The sequence below is a fragment of the Lycorma delicatula genome, chromosome 8 (assembly GCF_047948215.1).
Source record: "Lycorma delicatula isolate Av1 chromosome 8, ASM4794821v1, whole genome shotgun sequence".
NCBI lineage: Eukaryota > Metazoa > Arthropoda > Insecta > Hemiptera > Fulgoridae > Lycorma > Lycorma delicatula.
This window is the reverse complement of record NC_134462.1, coordinates 140880095-140899376: the sequence shown is the minus strand read 5'-3', so window position 1 is coordinate 140899376 and position 19282 is coordinate 140880095. Positions and strand designations below refer to the sequence as shown.

General features: G+C 32.3%; 1 protein-coding gene across 1 annotated transcript in view; it reads left to right on the top strand.

The window, feature by feature from the left end:
• Window positions 1–12453, top strand: part of LOC142329020 (sulfhydryl oxidase 1-like) — a 54635-nt gene extending 42182 nt beyond the window's left edge. Inside the window, exon 2 of the mRNA XM_075373266.1 lies at window positions 1219–12453. Within this exon, the coding sequence (XP_075229381.1) occupies window positions 1219–2918 (1700 nt within the window). The 3' untranslated portion in view covers window positions 2919–12453. The remainder of the gene's footprint in view (window positions 1–1218) is intronic.
• The last annotated feature ends 6829 nt before the right edge of the window (window positions 12454–19282 follow it).

Here is a 19282-nt window from a genome sequence, read left to right as displayed (position 1 = left end):
CTACTTTTTTGCGCCGATCGAACCGTTTGTAGATCCTTCCACTCAAACTACTCTCTCCATACTGTTGTCACATTCAATGAATAACTAATACCGGTCTTAGCCCCTTCTGGATTGAGAAAACTTTTATCGCTTGCATTTCCTCTTCGTGTAATCAAAAAATCTGATCTAGACACCGCATGACTTCTTTGTACGCCTATTTAAAATAATTACACGTACGCATTTTTAAAATTACATAGTGAAATTTTATTTCGCTAGTAACTTCTGATTTAAAAAATTTTTTTATCGTTATTGAATTATTATTTATTGTAAATTTTTTTACAATCGCAGGTTAATAATTATTAATAAATCGGTATATTTAAATTACAAAAAAGCTAAAGAAAAAGGAAATAAAGTTGAATTCGAACCGACGATTTGCCTTCCTCTTGTAAGATCAAAATATTTCGTTAATTATTGGCTATAACTTTGGAGCTGATGAAAATAAGTACCGCTTACGATAAACGACTAAAAAGCTCTTAATGAGAGCTTATTACTGCAGTTAAGAAAATGTCCAAAATCTAAATCTTTTGGGTTTTGGGCGTTTTTGGTCAAGTCGATTGCAATCAAAAGGGGAGGTGCACCAGTAGGTGTTACAACAATCCTTAATCCAAAATTTCGACATCTTACGGCTAATCGTTTTAGAATTTTGCGTACGTACAGACGTCACGCCGAAACTAGTCAAAATGGATTCGGGGATGATTAAAATGGGTATTTCCGTTGAAATTTGGAAACCGAGATTTTACGCGATCATAATACTTTATTTACTTCGTACAAGGAAGTAAAAAAAGAACGATGAACACAATTTGAATAAATATATAAATAAACGACTGACAATATAGTAGATTTAATTCTAACTAAACGCTACTTTTTTTATTTACGCGTACTCTTTTACATTACATATGTAAGTATTTTTCAAGAAAATATAGGAAACATTCTTAGAAAAAATTTGAGAATCCGACATAAATTTGTTCCATACGACTAAAAAATGCATAAATGAAATACGTCAAAATAGTTTAAATTTCTCAATCGGTTAAAAAATGTTCAAGTCGGCAGTGCAAAAATACCAGTAAGGAGAATAAAATCATTAATTTCACTCGATTGAACTTTTTATATTTATTTACATAATTATAATATAGTATATTATTATTACAAATTAATTTGTTTGTTACGTATGTGTTTCAGATTGGCGAGATGTTGTCGCAATAGGAGCTGTGGATTGCGCTAATGATAGTAACAACCAGCTTTGCCGTGATTATGAAATAATGGCTTATCCGAGTATTAAAGTTTTTCCTATTAATTCTCCTGATAATTTCTTGGGCGATTCGTTTGAGAAAGATAGTGCGGCAGCTATGGCCGAAAACATTATTGAAATTATACAAGCAGAAGACGCGTCCGGTAACTTTAAAGTGTTAAGAGAAAATTTAAATTTAAAACCGTTCAACGACTCCAATTTAAATATTTTATGGTTTGGTGTTCCTTTAAGCGTTCATTATATCTTTTTAGTATTTATAGATCCTGTAAAATCGCCGCATCTGGGTTCCAAAGTAGCTCTAGATTTATATTCTGTTAAAAATATAGAAATAAGAACCGTATATAACAGCAATAAAGGATTGTTATTACAGTTACCTAATCAGGAATTTCCTGGCGTGTATGTTGTAGAAAGAAACAACAATTATCGATCGCTACCGTTGAAGAAATCGGAGAACGAGAGGGATAGTATTGTCGAAACTATCGGTAATTATTTAAATAAAAAAGGTATAAACATACCGATTAAAGAAAAACCGGATATTGAAAACGGCGATTTTGATGTTTCGGATGCTATGCAAATTATGAAATTTCAAGAAGAAATAAAAAAAAAATTACATTCCAAAGATTTGTCAGATGTTGTATTTCAAGTCGATATTGAAGGTGCGGTTAAATATTCTTTATACCATGAAATTGCCGGACATAAAAATATCGAAGGAGAAAAACTTGTCGCTTTGAAGAATTACGTAACAGTACTCAGTAAATATTTTCCTATCGGTGTCGATGGAAGAAAGTTTTTTTCGGCGCTTAAACAGGTTATATTACCGAAAACTGTTGTTTACGGTAAAGAATTTGCAGCGTATGTGAAAAATCAGGAAATTCTTCTAAATAATGTGTTTTTACCCAGTCAAGATTGGATAGGTTGTCGCGGTAGCCAACCTCATTTTAGAGGGTATCCGTGTAGTCTTTGGACATTGTTTCACACGTTAACTGTTCAAGCTTATCAGAAAAGAACTATTTATCCTAATTCGTTCGCTCAAGAAGTTTTAAATGCGATGGTCGGTTACATAAAATATTTCTTCGGTTGTACAGATTGTTCTGAACATTTTCAACAGATGGCTGTTACGATGCCGGGTAATGTTTCTACCGTAGATTCCAGTATTCTTTGGTTATGGCAGGCGCACAACGCAGCCAATTCACGACTTGCCGGTGACGTAACGGAAGATCCAGAACATAAAAAAATCCAATTTCCATCGGTTCAGACGTGTCCAAAATGCAGAGATGATAATCAAGATTGGGTATTTTCTGAAGTATTAGAATTCCTAAAATCGATGTATACCAATATCAGTTACGTCCAATGGAGTGATATTAATGTTATTACGACTACTGTAAAACCGTTGGATGTCGCTTATTCAAAACGTTTAAGACATGAAATTATCGGAAACGATAACGGTTTCATAACGAACGATAATTCGGCCAATAAATCTAGTTGGGATTTTAATATATTCGATATTAGCCTATGCGTAGTTCTTTATGTAAGTTCGGTGATAATACTGTTACTTGTTTGTATTAAATTTATTATGAGGAAAAACTATAAAAAGAAGAATTCTTTCGATTTGTATCACGGAAAAGTTTAGCGTAAGCATTTTTATAAAATAATATAAAAAAAATGAAAACGGAAACCATATCGAACAATAATACAATAACGGGGCCAAAATACGTCATTTTTTATCTTTGTTATCGATCAAATATTATTATTATTAAAACATTTTTATATTAATTTTACGTATAAAACTATAATGTATTTGTTAGTAGTGGCTTCTGACGATTTAGGAAGACCAATTTATTAATCGGTTTTTTTTATATAAAATGAAATGTAATTTTGTAAATTTTTAAAGTAAAACTACAGAGAGTCTTAATAGTTTCGGTAAATTTAATTTACATCTATTTAATCAGAATACGATAATAAACATCTTCTGATAAGTTACTTTGTTATCATAAGTATCGTGTATTTTATAAAAATCTTTTTTTTTTCTTTTGCATTTAACATTTTTTTGTACGGATTTCTTAAGGTCAGAAATAAATGTCAAAAGTATTCCGTTACCATCCCCATTGGAAACCCTTCCTACCGTCCTTTTTTAACTACGTTTTCCCTGAGATCTGCATTATTAAATGAGGCTTTGATGTTTGGCGTGTAACCTTATTTCAGTCCTTTTTATTTTCGTGATTTCTACGATATCAAATTACATTCATTCTAACCGCTATAACCTGAATCTGTGCTAGTAGAATATTTAAGACGTCCATCTTATTTGTTATATGTTATGTTCTAGTATTATAATACTCTTTTTTAAGCTAAATACAGAATTCGTAAGTAGATTTTAATCCGTGAACTATTTTAGATTTTTAATTTTGATTTAGTATAAATAAAAATGTTTTTATAATCGGACACTAATCGACATACGTGTAATATAATTTAATATAGTCTTCGTCTATCGATAGGTCGTTGTCTGAAGTATAATAATTTATCTTATTCGTTAATATGTACCTGTTTTTAAGTTATAATGAATGGAAAAATGAATTAAAATAGTCTATATTACATAAAAAAGTAACAATTCAAAACTAATTCGTACATAACTAATAAAAACTTGATATATCTACTAAGCGTGGTTTTATAAAAAAGTGAGTTTACAAAAGTTACGGTTTTGTTTGCGTATACCACGCGATATTAATATTTTATATCGACATAAAAATATCATCACCAGAGAGTCTGTACCTTTCTGGTCCGTGTGAGTTACATTTCATTAAATTACAAGAAAATATGACAGCGGTAGCCAAAACTGTGTAAAGAAGTTCACAGAACTGCTTACTAGTTCTAATATACTAATTTCTTTCATAATTTGTTATATTAAAATTTATTTGTTTACTTTTCCTACATCGATTTAATTCACCGTTTAAAACACGCACGTGTAAATATTTTATGGATTTTAGCAGTACGCAAAAAAAAAGTCACGCTTTATAAAGATTTGAATATAGAACCTTGTGGATAAAAGGGGAAGGTTCTACCGCTCTACCGCATTAAACTTATACACGACTGTAAATTTAAAAGAAGCGTATGAAAAGCCATTTCATCTTGTTTTTCTAACCGTACCCCTGCCTAGATAGACGACTGGAAATTAGATAAAGTTAAACTATCAAGTTAGCTATATGCTGTATGCATAGTACGATGCGCTTAATGCTTTCTGGCCGGCTAGTTGTAAACATAGCGTTACGTAATTTAATTATTTTTACGTAAGCAAAGATCAGAAAATTTTGTCCGGGTACCATGTATAACCTAAGAACGTTTCGTTCTATAATTTTCTATAACTCGTGTTTTATTTCTACGCCTTTGCAAGTTCAAGTTTTAGAAGTTTGCGAACCCCATATCGATGATAAAAATGTAATTACCGTTTCAAATTTCTGAGAACGATAATTACATTGTTTACTGTTTATAAGATGTAATTTTTGTTTTATTTACACCGTAACAGTCAACATCGTGGTTATTAACTATTAATTAATTCCAACAGTAAACAGAATATACACTAAAAATTTTTAACCGGTCTTGATGATCATTTAAAAGGCTCCTCCAGTAATGAGGAGATCGTGTAATAAAATATCCCTTTCGTCGTTAGCGTTTTATTCTTATTTATAAAATGAATTTTCCAGAGCGTTACTTCCAGAGATATTCTAGGAATTATGGAACGAACGGGTTTTGAGGAATGCATTTTACGCGTACTTAAAACCCATTTATAATTATCGGAAACAAATTTTACGCATGTTAAAATAAACTAATTATTTATAGTTTACGTTCAAAAAAATTAAAAATATTTGTTAAAAATAATGTTCAAAATGTTTTAAATATATCTCGACCGGTCTTACTCTTTGGACGTAAATGCCTGCTGTACTAATTACATTTTTGTATAAGAGTTCTTTGGTATTTCTTTCTCTGGTTTTCTGTCTTTGATCTCAAAATTATTCCCAAATTAAAAACCAATATTACAAAAATTTCAGTTTTACCTTGCTAAAACGTAAGTTTATATACTTACAGAATATATGTATACCGGTAAAATTTACGTTATTAATGCTGCGAATAAAAATTCACACTTATTTTAACATCCTGAATAATATCTAATAAAATTTTATCGATGCTAGATGATAAGAGTGAAAATTAAATAATGCCCTTGATCATAAAACCGACAGGGAACTACATACGTACAATTTTCTTTTTCTTGTTGCATCGATATGATATTATACATTAACTTGTATCGTATCAAGATTGGGGATTAACAGGACACATGCATTACGAATCTGAAATGAAAGCGTGTTAATGCATTGCATACGTGCTCACTCGCATACAGTGAACTGAAAAATGTAGTTTTTATATATAAAAATAATCTGTTTATATAAGTATATACCGTACATTAATTTTTTCCATTTTTAATTCGCAAATTAAAATTTAAAATTTACCTTGAACTATGAAGACTCTTTGTTACTTTTTTTTATGAACATTTGTTATTAATTTTATATTTTTGTAAATATGTATGTAATTGAAAAAAATAAGTTTACTATGTATATACTGTACAGCCGGTTTAATTTTGAAAAGAAAGTTTACGGAGTAAAATAATTTATAGTTTTAAATTTATTAAATTAATTATAGTAATTCGCTGTTACCAGATATATAGTACAGTGTGTAATTTTTTTTACGATAATGTTATCTTATGTCTGTTTGTTTTTTAAAGTTACTAGTTACCTGATAAGATCTTGTGATTTATTTATGTGATAGCGATGTTATAAATGCGTAATAAGTGTAATAGTAATATAATAGAAAATTGCATAATGTTTGTTTGTATTTTTGTATATTTTTTTTACATCGTTTTTTTATTTTATTGTTGTGATGTTACTTAATACAGATTTGTGTCGGTTTGTTCTGAGTAATACTAAATTAAATTATATAAAATAAAATGATAAACAAAATTGTTCTAAATATAAACCACGCAGATCCCTAACACTGACCTGTTTCACGCATACGATAGAGTTTTGCTTATCCGACATTCCGTATTACCCGACATACAATCACCAAAAATAAAGCATCAGTCGGCAGAAAGAACTACAAATTGTGAGTGCGGTCTATTTTTTGTTGCTCCCAATTCTACCACGTGGCACGTCTGTCTACACGTGTCTATATATATTACGCCTCACGTGTCTATCGTTCAGTGCAGTGCATTTTATCATTGTATGCGGATCGGTTTATCGTGCGTTACTGTTCGAGCGTATTTTATTTTCTCACTTTCAATAATCCTCGGTTAACATTCTCTTTAAATAATTTTGACTTTAACTTCTCTCCGTGAACTATTCAGGCAAATTTTTGACACGGCTCTCTTATCGGTATTCGGTTCAATTTTCTTCAATATCTAGTTCTATTCCTGATTTCTCTTTAATATCAAATACGTATTCTTCTTTTTTTTGTAATCGGCTTGCCGAGGTGAAGTTTCAAGTTTATTCTTTGAACAACTCGTTCGATTTGTTTTTAAATAACCTAGCCTCGTACGCTTCTAATATCTTGTAGCCTTCCAAACCTTATCGATCTCTCTGCTCATCTACGTTCCTGTGATCTTTCTACCGCTATCCGGATGAAAACATCTAGCGCTATTATTTTTAGTAGAACATTTTCTACGTAAAGCAAACAACAACTTTTCTCTTTTAACCGGAAATACAGAGTGATGCGATATTTTTTGGAGGAAGTACTTTACATTTAACTATACCGAACCGTTTAGTAACCGACCAACCATATAATAATCGTAGTATCGAGCCGAGAATATAAACCTCATACATCTATGTATCTCGGTTTCTTACCTATTACTTTCAATTTACTCGCATTAGTTCTTCCGTGAAGAACGGATCTATAGGGTCAAGAGGTTCTGCAATCTTAACCTTATCTTTTATTTTTTATATACAGAAAGCCATTCGCATTGCCAAGCCTCGACCGCTTCATTCTCTTTTTAGTCTTAACAAACAATTCATTCGTACTTATCTGGCTTGTAGCATTTTACATATCTGTGGCGGTAACATCTGTATTTGTTATTTTATTAAAACCGTCTACTTTATTTCTTCTCCATTTAGTGCACGCTGTACTCCAGTAAATGTATTAAGCCGACTGACTGACTGCTTACTATATCTTTTTTTTTTCTGAGCGGTTTTATGACGGTTTACTCTATAAATAGCCGTACATACACCGGCTATTGTAATATACTGAAACAGGTCGACGTTAACAATTTCCAAGTTTGGAAATTGAAGTTGTCTTGATTTCAGACAACCTCTTAAAATATCTATGTCAGAGTCGCTATATTCTTCTAGTTCTTTCTTAAAGTCAGAGACGTAATTTTCTTCTACTCTACTTGCGTGTCGTTTCAAGAACGCTTTACCTTTAGGTTTTATAGTAACCGCACCGTAATAATTAACTTAAGGAGTAGATTCGATATAATCTGGTTTTCACCTGCGTCGAAGAAATATAGACGGTACCCTTTCTTCGTTTCAGTAACCCCGTAAGTCTTTGGAAAAGACGCTAAAATTGAGGCGCCAAAGTCAGAGCTATCTATAATTTTAATTTCATATCCGGGTAGAGTCATCATCGTAAATTTTGTCCGTTGTATACAGTAAAAGGTGCAAACGTGTTTGCTACACAGTATCTCAAAATAAATTGCGCATCGCGTCCTTTTTCATACATGCGCTATACAAGTCTAATTATAATGCTCTTTACTTATCGACTGTTAACCGAATGAGTCTTTTCCACAGCGGTTTGTAACGATCACAAGATTTGGTACGTATTCAGTCTCTTGTATAATCGAAGAATAAATATTTTGTTGTGTAACTGACAAGATTTGTTTTCATTAATGCAACCTTCTGTACGCTTCTTACAACCTTTATGTCTTCCACCTTTTGAACCTTTCGTTAACATATAGCATTTACGACTTGACATTTCCACATATTCGAGACGATTGTTGCGCTTTGAATATCCACACCGATGATATTTGTTTTCCTTACAAACATATGTGCACGCCTTACACCTAGCTATATTTTCACGTACACCATTTTTTACCTTGTGTTCCATCATACGCTGTTCATCGTAACAATATCGATCGCAGTCCTTACAGAACGTAGTTTCATATTCATAATTTCATCGTGCTTCTCTTACTGATAATTACATCAAAACGGTTACCGTCCTTGTAAAAATAAATTACAGTATCTTTTGAATCGCCTTTTTAGATAGTACCGTTCATATTTTCGGCAAACACAGTTTTAATCTAATTATCCAAAACCTTTTCTATATTTTTATACCTTCCAAAGTAAAACCTTATCTCCAGTATCGTCTGTAGATTTTCCAACGTTTACACGGTTCGTGGACAAGTTCCCGTTGTAATCTGCCTAATCCGATAAGTTTCTTCTCTCTACCCCCGACCGGTGTATCGAGAATATTATTCCGTCGACGAGTTAAAACCGTGACGATAAGTCGAGGACAACGCTAGTTATTTTTATTTTCAATTTTAATAATAAATTTTTTTGTTCTCAAATCTTCAGCCGAGTTCTTTTTTTCAGGTCTTCCAAGTCTACCGCTACCTCTAGGTTCATCTCGACCCCGTAGGGGGAAGACACCCGCCTTGTGACGTTACCGGTCGCCACACCACCCCCTTCGTTCCGAGCCCTCTTCCTCTAGGTAGGTTAACGCTCGTAATATTAAACCTTGATTATCTCCGTTTGTTCATTCGACGATAAAATTTTCGCAACGTGTTGTGTAAATTCTGACGCCTTTTCATATAAACCATCGCCTTTGAAATCGGGTGATGAAAACCGGGATGATCGGCAGCTATTATAATTTTTCCTCCTTTTGATGTTTCCCTGTTTGATCGTAGCGTCGAACGCTCAATTCTATAGCCGTATTCGACTCGATCGACCTTTGTAACTTCGAACTTTTTTTATAAACCTCGACTCGCCTTCTGAAATTTCAAACGCCTGTACTCTTTCTTCTTTAGCCGGAACAACCGTGCCGTCATCGAAACTAAACTCTTAAGCCGCGTTCTTCTTGAAAATTACACGTTGCGGTTTCATAAGAGCTTCGGTCGTTTCTGGTTTCCGTGAGTTAGCCGGAAAATTGATCTTGCCCTCGCGAACGAGTTTTTTCAGTCGACGAATTTTACACCTTTTAAGGTCACCTACGTCGAATGGAACTCTCACTGCTGTGACGTATTGCTTATCGATTCGGATCTGTTCGGTTTTGAAAATTCTTAATCGGTGTGTTTCTAGAAGGTGACTCCGCAACTCCCATGTGCTTTTTGGTCCCATGTGGCGAGACCGATTTTTGTAGCCGATGTTCTTACTACAATGTTCACGATATTTTTTAATTTCAAACTTTTTTCCGATTCTTTATTACACAAAAGACATTTTTTTAACCGGATTCAATATTTTAATCGTATCTATATTTTATTATATCTATAGAAGAAAATTTTAATATTACAATCCGACCGTTATTACAAGGTAAGAATTTCACCGTATCTTGCAACGTTCGTGTGCTGTACATTTTTAACAGAAAACGTTCCTGTTTTTGATTTAAATGGGAAATTTCATCTACCCTTTTAATAATAAAAAAATCAAGGAATAAAAAATAAATAACGCTCCTAAATATAAATAGGAAAAAACAGAAAAGTAGTAAAAATGATGTAGCCGTGGTTGTTAAAAACATATAATACACATACGATGACAAATAAAAATGAAAACCGCCGGGAGAAAATTTAGGGAAATAATTATTCCAGCACAAGCAATCAGAGAGGTAATAAGAGGAAAATTATTAGAAAGAGAGAAGCAAGAAAAAGGAGCCCAGAAAGCCCTACTAAAATTAAACGCTCTTAAAGAACAGGGAAATCAATAAGACGAAATACAGTCACACGCACGATTAGAAGCGGAAGCAAATATTACATTTAAACATTTATTCGGAAAGGACATTAAAAAATTTACCGCTGAATCTCTTTTAAATAGATTTTGTGTAGAAAATATCGGCAGTCTTATTACAGATATTGGCGACATAAATTATACAGAATACGAAGAAAATAAAAAATATTTATTTAAACCTTTAACAGAACCGTTTTGCGATAATAATTTATTAACAAAGATAGTTGGAGTAGAAGATACAGAAAAAGTAGGAGGTGAAATTTACTTTGCGGTTTGAATAACCGTATTTGCGAACCGAGTTTTCTAACTATAAATCGGCAAACCGTGGTCTAAAGGCAAAACTTGCGACTAGAATAAAACACAACGAGGATTTTAGAAGATAATTTCTTTTTAATGGATTTTGATATTAACACAAGATTTTACAGGAATTTGTGTAAAGAAAAAATTGTAAAATATTTAATCGATAATTTTAATTTTACACAAGATAAAGAAAATAAAGCTAAAAGTATTGTAAATAACGATCGTACTGTTGATAAATCGCTTAACTGTTTCTTTTTCCGCTCGACGGGAAAAATTTTGAAATTTACTATTCTACCTGTGCTACGTAATTTATAACGATTTATTGTATTATTGTTTAAGGGCAAAATAGAAGAATAGAAAAGTCAGCAGGATACCTTGTTAGTTCACAGACAAAAAGTAATACATTTTGTAATCGATGCGTTTACTTTTAACACCACCTATAAATTATGTGGAAATTATCGAAGAAAACCCCGATAAACTTGACTTACATGTTTTACATAAAATATGGAAATACTTATTTTACAAAATACATAACGTTTTTTGCAACGCCGAAAGAAATAACGGTATAGAAAAAGGATTAATAGATTCAAATTATCGGCTGCCTTGTTTTGTTTCTAAAAGAAGAAATATTACGCGTAATTTAAATATTTACCGCGTACAAGAAATTAAACCGATAAAATATTCTAGGATTTACTATCAAAAAAAGAGAGAAGAATTATCCTAAGTAATAATATTCTACAAATATAGAAGTTCGAATCGGAACGTTTTTTAAATACGAAGACGCTAAAAAAAGCTTTATCGATAAAAATAAAATACGAAAAAACCGTTAAAAGAGCGCGAATTAATCGGTTGGAATTATTTACTAATTTCGACGCTTACGGTAAATATCTTTTGTAAAATATTCTGTAGTCGCTCTTTATGGAAAAAAGAGAAATAAAGAATTTAAAATGCGTTACGTTAAAAGTCCGCTTAAAAATAAATTTGTCAAACGGAAGGATTTTTCCACGTAACTTACATAACGCGAAATAATAAAAACGAATTTATAATTTATTATCGGCCTAAAAAAACCGTTCGTAATGATATAAATGAAAACATTCTTAATGAATAAATGAATATTTTCAACAAATCATAAAGATATCGGAACCCTTTATTTTATTTTTGGGCTATGAGCTAGACTACTTGGAACAATAAGAAGAATAATTATTCGATTAGAACTAATACAACCAGGATCGATAATTAAAAATGACCAAATCTATAATACCATCGTAACATCTCACGCATTCATTATAATTTTCTTTATGGTAATACCAATCATAATTGGAGGATTTGGAAACTGACTAGTTCCTATAATAATCGGTGCACCAGACATGGCATTCCCACGAATAAATAATATAAGATTTTGATTACTACCACCATCAATTTCACTTTTAATCGCAAGATCAATCGTAGGGTCAGGATCAGGGACAGGATGAACTGTTTACCCCCCTCTCTCAGCCCAAATTGCACATTCAGGACCTTCGGTAGACCTGACTATTTTTTCCCTTCACATCGCAGGTTTAAGATCAATCATAGGAGCAATCAATTTCATTTCGACAACAATAAATATACGGCCAAAAGGAATAACTATAGAAAAAATACCCCTTTTCTGTTGATCAGTCCTAATTACAGCAGTTTTACTACTAGTATCATTACCAGTATTAGCCGGAGCAATTACAATACTACTAACAGATCGAAACTTTAATACCTCATTTTTTGACCCCACGGGTGGAGGAGACCCAATTTTATATCAACACTTATTCTGATTCTTTGGACATCCAGAAGTATATATTTTAATTTTACCAGGATTCGGATTAATCTCACATATTATTACAAATGAAAGAGGAAAAATAATAACATTCGGACATCTGGGAATAATTTATGCGATATTAGCAATCGGTATTTTAGGATTTATTGTATGAGCACACCACATATTTACTGTAGGTATAGATATTGACACACGAGCATATTTTACCTCTGCAACTATAATTATTGCAGTACCAACAGGAATTAAAATCTTTAGATGAATAGCCACTATACAAGGAATAACAAAAAAAAAATCACCCCAAATAATTTGATCTATAGGATTTGTTTTTCTATTCACTATTGGAGGATTAACAGGAGTAATCCTAGCCAACTCTTCAATTGACGTAATTTTACATGATACATACTATGTTGTAGCCCACTTTCACTACGTATTATCAATAGGAGCAGTATTTGCCATTATAGCAAGAATTATTCACTGATTCCCACTAATAACAGGTATAAGAATAAATAAAAAATGATTAAAAATTCAATTCTCAACCATTCTTTCCACAACACTTTTTAGGACTAGCCGGAATACCACGACGATACTCAGATTACCCTGACAACTATATAACATGAAACGCAATTTCATCAATGGGATCATTAATTTCAATAATCAGAATTATAATATTTATATTCATTATGTGAGAAGCAATAGCATTTAAACGTATTACAATCTTTAAAAACAATAAATCATCCTCAATTGAATGATTTTCAATTACACCACCCCCTGAACACTCTTTTAATGAATTACCACTAGTATCTAAGCCATTCTAAGAGTGGCAGAAAATTGCCATGAACTTAAAATTCATTAATAAATTAAAAAAATTTCCTTAGAAATATCATCATGAATAAAATTTAACATAATAAATAGAGCCAGACCAATCATAGAACAACTATTAAATTTCCATGATCATACCATAATAATTCTATTATCTATTACAGTAACAGTAACAATTATAATAGCAACAACAACAAAAAATAAATTATCAAATAATATATTAACAGAAAATCAATTAATAGAAACAATTTGAACAACAATACCAGCAATTATCTTAATTTTTATCGCCATCCCATCAATTAAAACCTTATACCTAATAGAAGAATAAAATAAAAAAAAGTAAACTTACTTCTTTTTAAAGGTCATAAATAGCCAAACGTTGTTGAAACAAGCGATTATTATTTATTAAACGATCCAAAAGAAAAAAGACGCTTTAAATATTGGTTGGGGGGGCGGAGGGGGGTATTTAAAAGAAATTTTAACGGACGAAATTACAGATAATCTTATTAATGTAAATAGTTACAAAAGAATAGAGACTTTAGAAGAATCTACTTATATTTTAACTTAAGAATATTTAAAAACCGAGAAAGATATATTTTTACGTTTCATGATTTAAAAGATTTTATATTTCCAATTCTTACACGGATAAAGAAATAGAATAAAATACCGGTAAAATAAAATTAAAGTAGACGGACTTAAAACTATAAAAAATAATAACGGAAAGATTAATTTTTGTAGCGCAATAAAATAGAAAACAAAAACACGTTATTTTTAAGACGATTAGTCTTAAAAATTCATTTACGGACGACCAGATCTTCGCATTTTTTAGGATAACTTATAAAAACTTAATAAAATTCATTAATTGTACAATCTAAATATTCCTTGCCGTATTCGTTTCTTTTGTCTTGCAAACAATTACAGCTAATTTTTTTTTCTTTACTTAATTTTGTCCGTTTCCTTATTTCGTTTTCCTCTATAAAAGTACAAGAAAACCCTTTATAATATTTATCGTAGTATCGATCAAACAATCACGTTTTGCTAAAAGATAGTTATTATTAATTATATAACGATGCACGGTGCATATTTAATTCTTATTTATTTTGAGCAAATAATTTAAATCTATCTTTATTTCCGAAACAAACAGTAGTTTGTTTTTATTGTTAACCATTATCGTTTTTTAACGTTTGGTATTGAAATATCCACCAAACATCGCTGATTGTTTGGTGGTTTTTTAAGGTTAACGGTGGATTTTTTTTGTGGTTTTACGGATTTTTTTGTTTAAAGTCATTCGTTATGTTTGAATTTAAGATGCGATTTCTAAATTTTGGTATTTTAATTAATACGCTTTTACATTATTCTTAGTTCTTATTTTAATTTACCACGGTTTTACATTTTACTATTTTTATAATATTATAGCGAAATAAGCAAAAGAAAATTAAAAGTCATTTTACTACTTTTCTTACTTCGCTTAAAATTATCCTTTCATCTTATCGTTTTTTTGGAATGTAGTTTTTAATATCGCTTATTTTCAAATAAGAGACTTAAACCGTAAAAAGTAAACGCGTTAGTCGAATATATTAATAATTACGATAAACGTTATCGTAAAAAATCTACGAAACGTATTTTTCTTCTTAACATTATTTATTTGCGGTTGCAACCGCTATTGTTCACCGTCTATAACTTTATTTAAGATTTCTTTTTCCGTAATTTTGACATTTTCTATAGTTATTTGTTTGTTAAAATTAATTCCTAATTTAAATACGCCATTAAAACTAATTATTATTAACGGGATAAAATTTTCTAAGCGTTTAAAGGTTATTTTATTTTTTATTTTCTTGTTTATATTCGCAACGATATTTTATGTAGAGATTTTCTAAACCTTCCGTATCCTTAATGTTAAAAAATAATCTGTTTTGTTTTTTTTACGTTATTAGAATAACTTAAATGTTGTTCTAAAGAAAATATATTTACACCGAGGTGTCTACCTTTTGTATACGAAGAAAGAATTTGCTTGTTATTTTTTACTTCTTGCATACAATCGTCGAAAAAATTAATTACGTTTTAATTTTGCTTAAACTGTTGTATATTTTATCTATAAATACTAAGTCCAATATAAAACATTTTATTTTTCTTTACGTTTAACTAATTTTAACAATTTTTGATCTGCACTAGTAGAAACCCGTTATATAAAGTCGAAATAATCAGTAGCACCAATATCTAAATACTTTACTATAAATTTTGTTTTTTCCACTGCCACGACAACCGATTAATGTGCAAGTAAATGTGTGTACAAGATATATAGTTCGCCGGTATTCTAAGAGATTTTCACTTTAAAAAGAAATAATTTTATCTAGAAATGTTTTTATTACGCTCTTGATTTCGTGTTTGGCTATTCTGTATATTATTATTATGACATTTACAGTTATTATCTCATGTTTTATCTAAAGCTCTTTCCGTTAAATAATTCCAAAATAAAATCACAAACGCTCCGTAAATCTAGTAAAGAATTTATGTTGTTTTCATCTCTTTTTTTTGTAGTTTTAAACAATCTTCGCAAATCTTTTTCTGGGATAAAAAAATATTTTTACTTGGAACGCATAATTTTTATTATAATAATTCTTATAAACGGTGAAGCAGAGCGGACGCATGGTTTTCACTACTGATTAACGTCGGCTGTTTTAAAAAAGTTTTATCTGAAATAATATTATTATTTTTATTGATTTTTGAAATCAACAGGTTCGGAAAATAATGTCAGTAAGATGACGTCTTTCTTGTCGGACGCAAATTCACAGCCTCTCCTCAAAGCTCTGCACGGCGTTCTCCAACATTTTATCGACACAGCTTCAATTTCTTGACGAATGGAAATTTTTCAGGTCTTCGATTGTGTATTTCTTGTTCGCGTACACTCTTTTCAGGTACCCCGCAAAACGACTTCGCAAATCGATAGATCGGGAGAGTGTGAGAGCCAAGAATCATCGCCGAATCGTAAAATGACATTTCTAATAAACATTTGTCGAACCACTTCAATCTATGCTCTCGCCTTGTGAGCTGTGGCACCACCCTTTTGGAACCGCATTTCTCTCGTGTTCACCCGATGCCTTTCCGGTTGTGGACAAGAAAGTTGTTTAACGTGTCGATGTAGCTGGCTGATGTCAGTGTAACTGCAGTTACCCCCCTCTCTTCAAAAAGTAAGGATCAACAATCCCTATCTTGGAGACATCTCCCGCACTGTTACTTTTGAGCTGTGCAGTAGTTCACGTCGGTTCTTCGACGCCCAGTACGGACAGTACTGTAAATTAACGTGAGCATCCAGATGGAAACGGGCTTCCTCACTTGTCATTATTAGGGCGTTTGCATCTTCCGTAAGAATGGCGTTGATCGTGCCACAAAATCCCTATTTTGGCGATCTCAATCCCTACGGGTGGTATTGAGATCGCCGTGTAAGATGCGATAAAGCGAACGACGTGACATACCCAGCGCTACAGCCTGTCGCCTAGCGGATCGGTTCGGACTAGCAAGAACGTTTTCCGGAGTTCGGACTGAACGGGAAAGTCCGGTGGTTTTTATTCATCGCAGATCTAGTACTTCTAAACGCCTCAACGTATCGGAGTTTGGTGTTGCGATCTGGAACTGCACTTCGAAGTTCGACGTTAAAATTTCGACGGTAAAGACGTTGAACCGTGACTGCAGAATCGTCGTTTCTAAAAAACTGCTCGACAGCAAACAAACACACGTTGTTCTGCGGTTCTGTGTTACAGCGACTGAAACTGCGTAATCTGAGCTGACCTGCAGAGGTCGCCAAAGATGAGTACCCCTACTCACCGCTGAGTACTAGCGATTTAAAAAGCACGCGTTTCCTCTGCTCTACCCTTTATTATTTATAAAAAAAATATAATAAATACGTAATAATAAAAACGGCTTTATTAATAGATAAAAAAATTACAATTTTAGAAGCTGCGATTAATTAGCGCGTAAAGGAAATTAAGAAAGGTGTATTGGCACCAAATAAATTTTAATTTAAAAATAATATATAATTACACAGAAAATTGTTTATAAAAATAAAAGAATTGGAAAAAATAATGGAATAATTTAAAACAGCGCTACTTTACATCTAAAAAGCTAGTTGAAGATCTACTTTAGATTTAAAATACTCGAAATAAATATTATTGGATAGTTGAGGTGTTTGCTTGCGTTTTTCTCTTTTCTGTTTTCCTCTTATGTTTTACTCAAAAGAAAGTCCAAATTCCTTTGTAAATAACGTTTCTGCTACTTTTCGCAAAGGAAAAAGAACAAGAAAAAAAATCAGCAAATTTTGTTCGGCTACTTAACAAATTTCGCTTAATTTAATCTGTAAAATTTTTTATCTCTGTTCGAAAATAAGGAATGAAAGTTTAAATTAGATTAAAAGAACTTAAATCGAAATAACATAAGTAGCCAATATTTAAAAAAATGAAGATTTAATTAATGTAAGTGATGATCGGCTTGCGACCGATAAATAATTATCTTTAAATTAAAACAAAATGAATAAATTTTTCTATAGATTGTAACGTTAAGAATTCTAATACACAAAAATTGTGACCGACAAGAATTGTACTTGCAAAACGCTTAAAGCTGTTGACTTTTACAAGTACCTGTGCTGCAACTTAAAGCTAAAATGGTTAAATTGCACTAAAAAACGTTAAATACTCTTTTAAATATGCTATTTAACCACTAAAAATGCTTAAATAGTTTTAATATAATTTTATTTAACGCTAATCCAACAATAACTTACGCTGACGTTTAACTAACTACTAACAATAACTAACTGACGTTTAAATGACGTTTACCAAACGTTAAACGACCGTAATGCATCTTAATAAAATTTAATCGAACGAAAATTACAACATGCGGATGAATAATATCTAAATAGTAACATTAACTGCATCGAAGATATCTACAGTATTACATAGAGCGCTTAAACTAAACTTATCGTTTTTAAGCCGTTTCCCTTTACTCGCATGAAATCCTATCAAAATTAATTTATTAACTTTATCCTTAAAATATTTCGTCAAATACATTATAATAGCTGTTATTGATAATTTGCTTAAAAATTCTATACGGTGAAGTTCCGAGTGTCCGTGTTTAATTTTAATTATTATTCCGGTTAAGTCTCTTCTTATTATAATCAAATCGCTAATTTTTTTTCTCTACTCCCTGGGTCGGTCTAATCGGCGGGTTACTCAAACGAGCCTCCCCACCTACTAGCAGTACGTCCGGCTTAGCAGGTCGGCCCCCTCTAACGCTGTGCCATGAGATGTCTGCTAGGAACACAGCACCGATACCGGGTCTTTTCTTTATTATTCCTAGCCGCTTCCCTGGAGTCCCAGTCTATCATCGGTACCGACACGCCTAAGCATGTCAGCCCTCACGACTGGGGCTGTCCTCCCTTCCCTATGGTAGTACTTCCGATTCCGTTCCTCCTGGTCCTTTATTCGAATCGCATCAGTTTTAAAGTCTTCAACACACCTCCAGTGTTCCTCATCGGTCAACATGTACTCTATTAAATTCTCAGGTGTGCGCCCGGTAATTCCAGCTCTAATCCTCTGATCGTTCCACTTATGGCAACAAAAAATCGTACGCTCAACAGAGTTATCTTCATCACAGAACAGACGCATTCGTGTTTCCCTTCTGCCGATTTTATGAAAATAATCTTTGAAATTGCCATGCCCAGTCGTTATTTTGGTAACGTAATATTTAACTTCGCCAAATTTCCGACTATTCCGTGCCGCCAAGTCCGGGATTAACCTTTTTGTCCACCGGGCAATCCTCTCTCTCTGTCACTCCATTTATTCTTCCAGCTTGTCATCAATCTTTCTCTGGCTTCCTGTCTGCCCACCCCGTTCGCTATCTCTATCCTCTTTACCGCCTGTAGTTCTATAGGGTGGAACCGAGGCCAGCACGCACAGCGCCTCGTATGAAACGGTGCGGTAAGCAGACGCAACTCTCAATAGAACCCTTCGATGTACTCTATTCTCCCTATCAAATTTCTTTTTATTCTAAGCGACGCCTCCCAAATCGGGGCAGCGTATAGAATTGAGGACGTCACTGCCGACACTATCAATC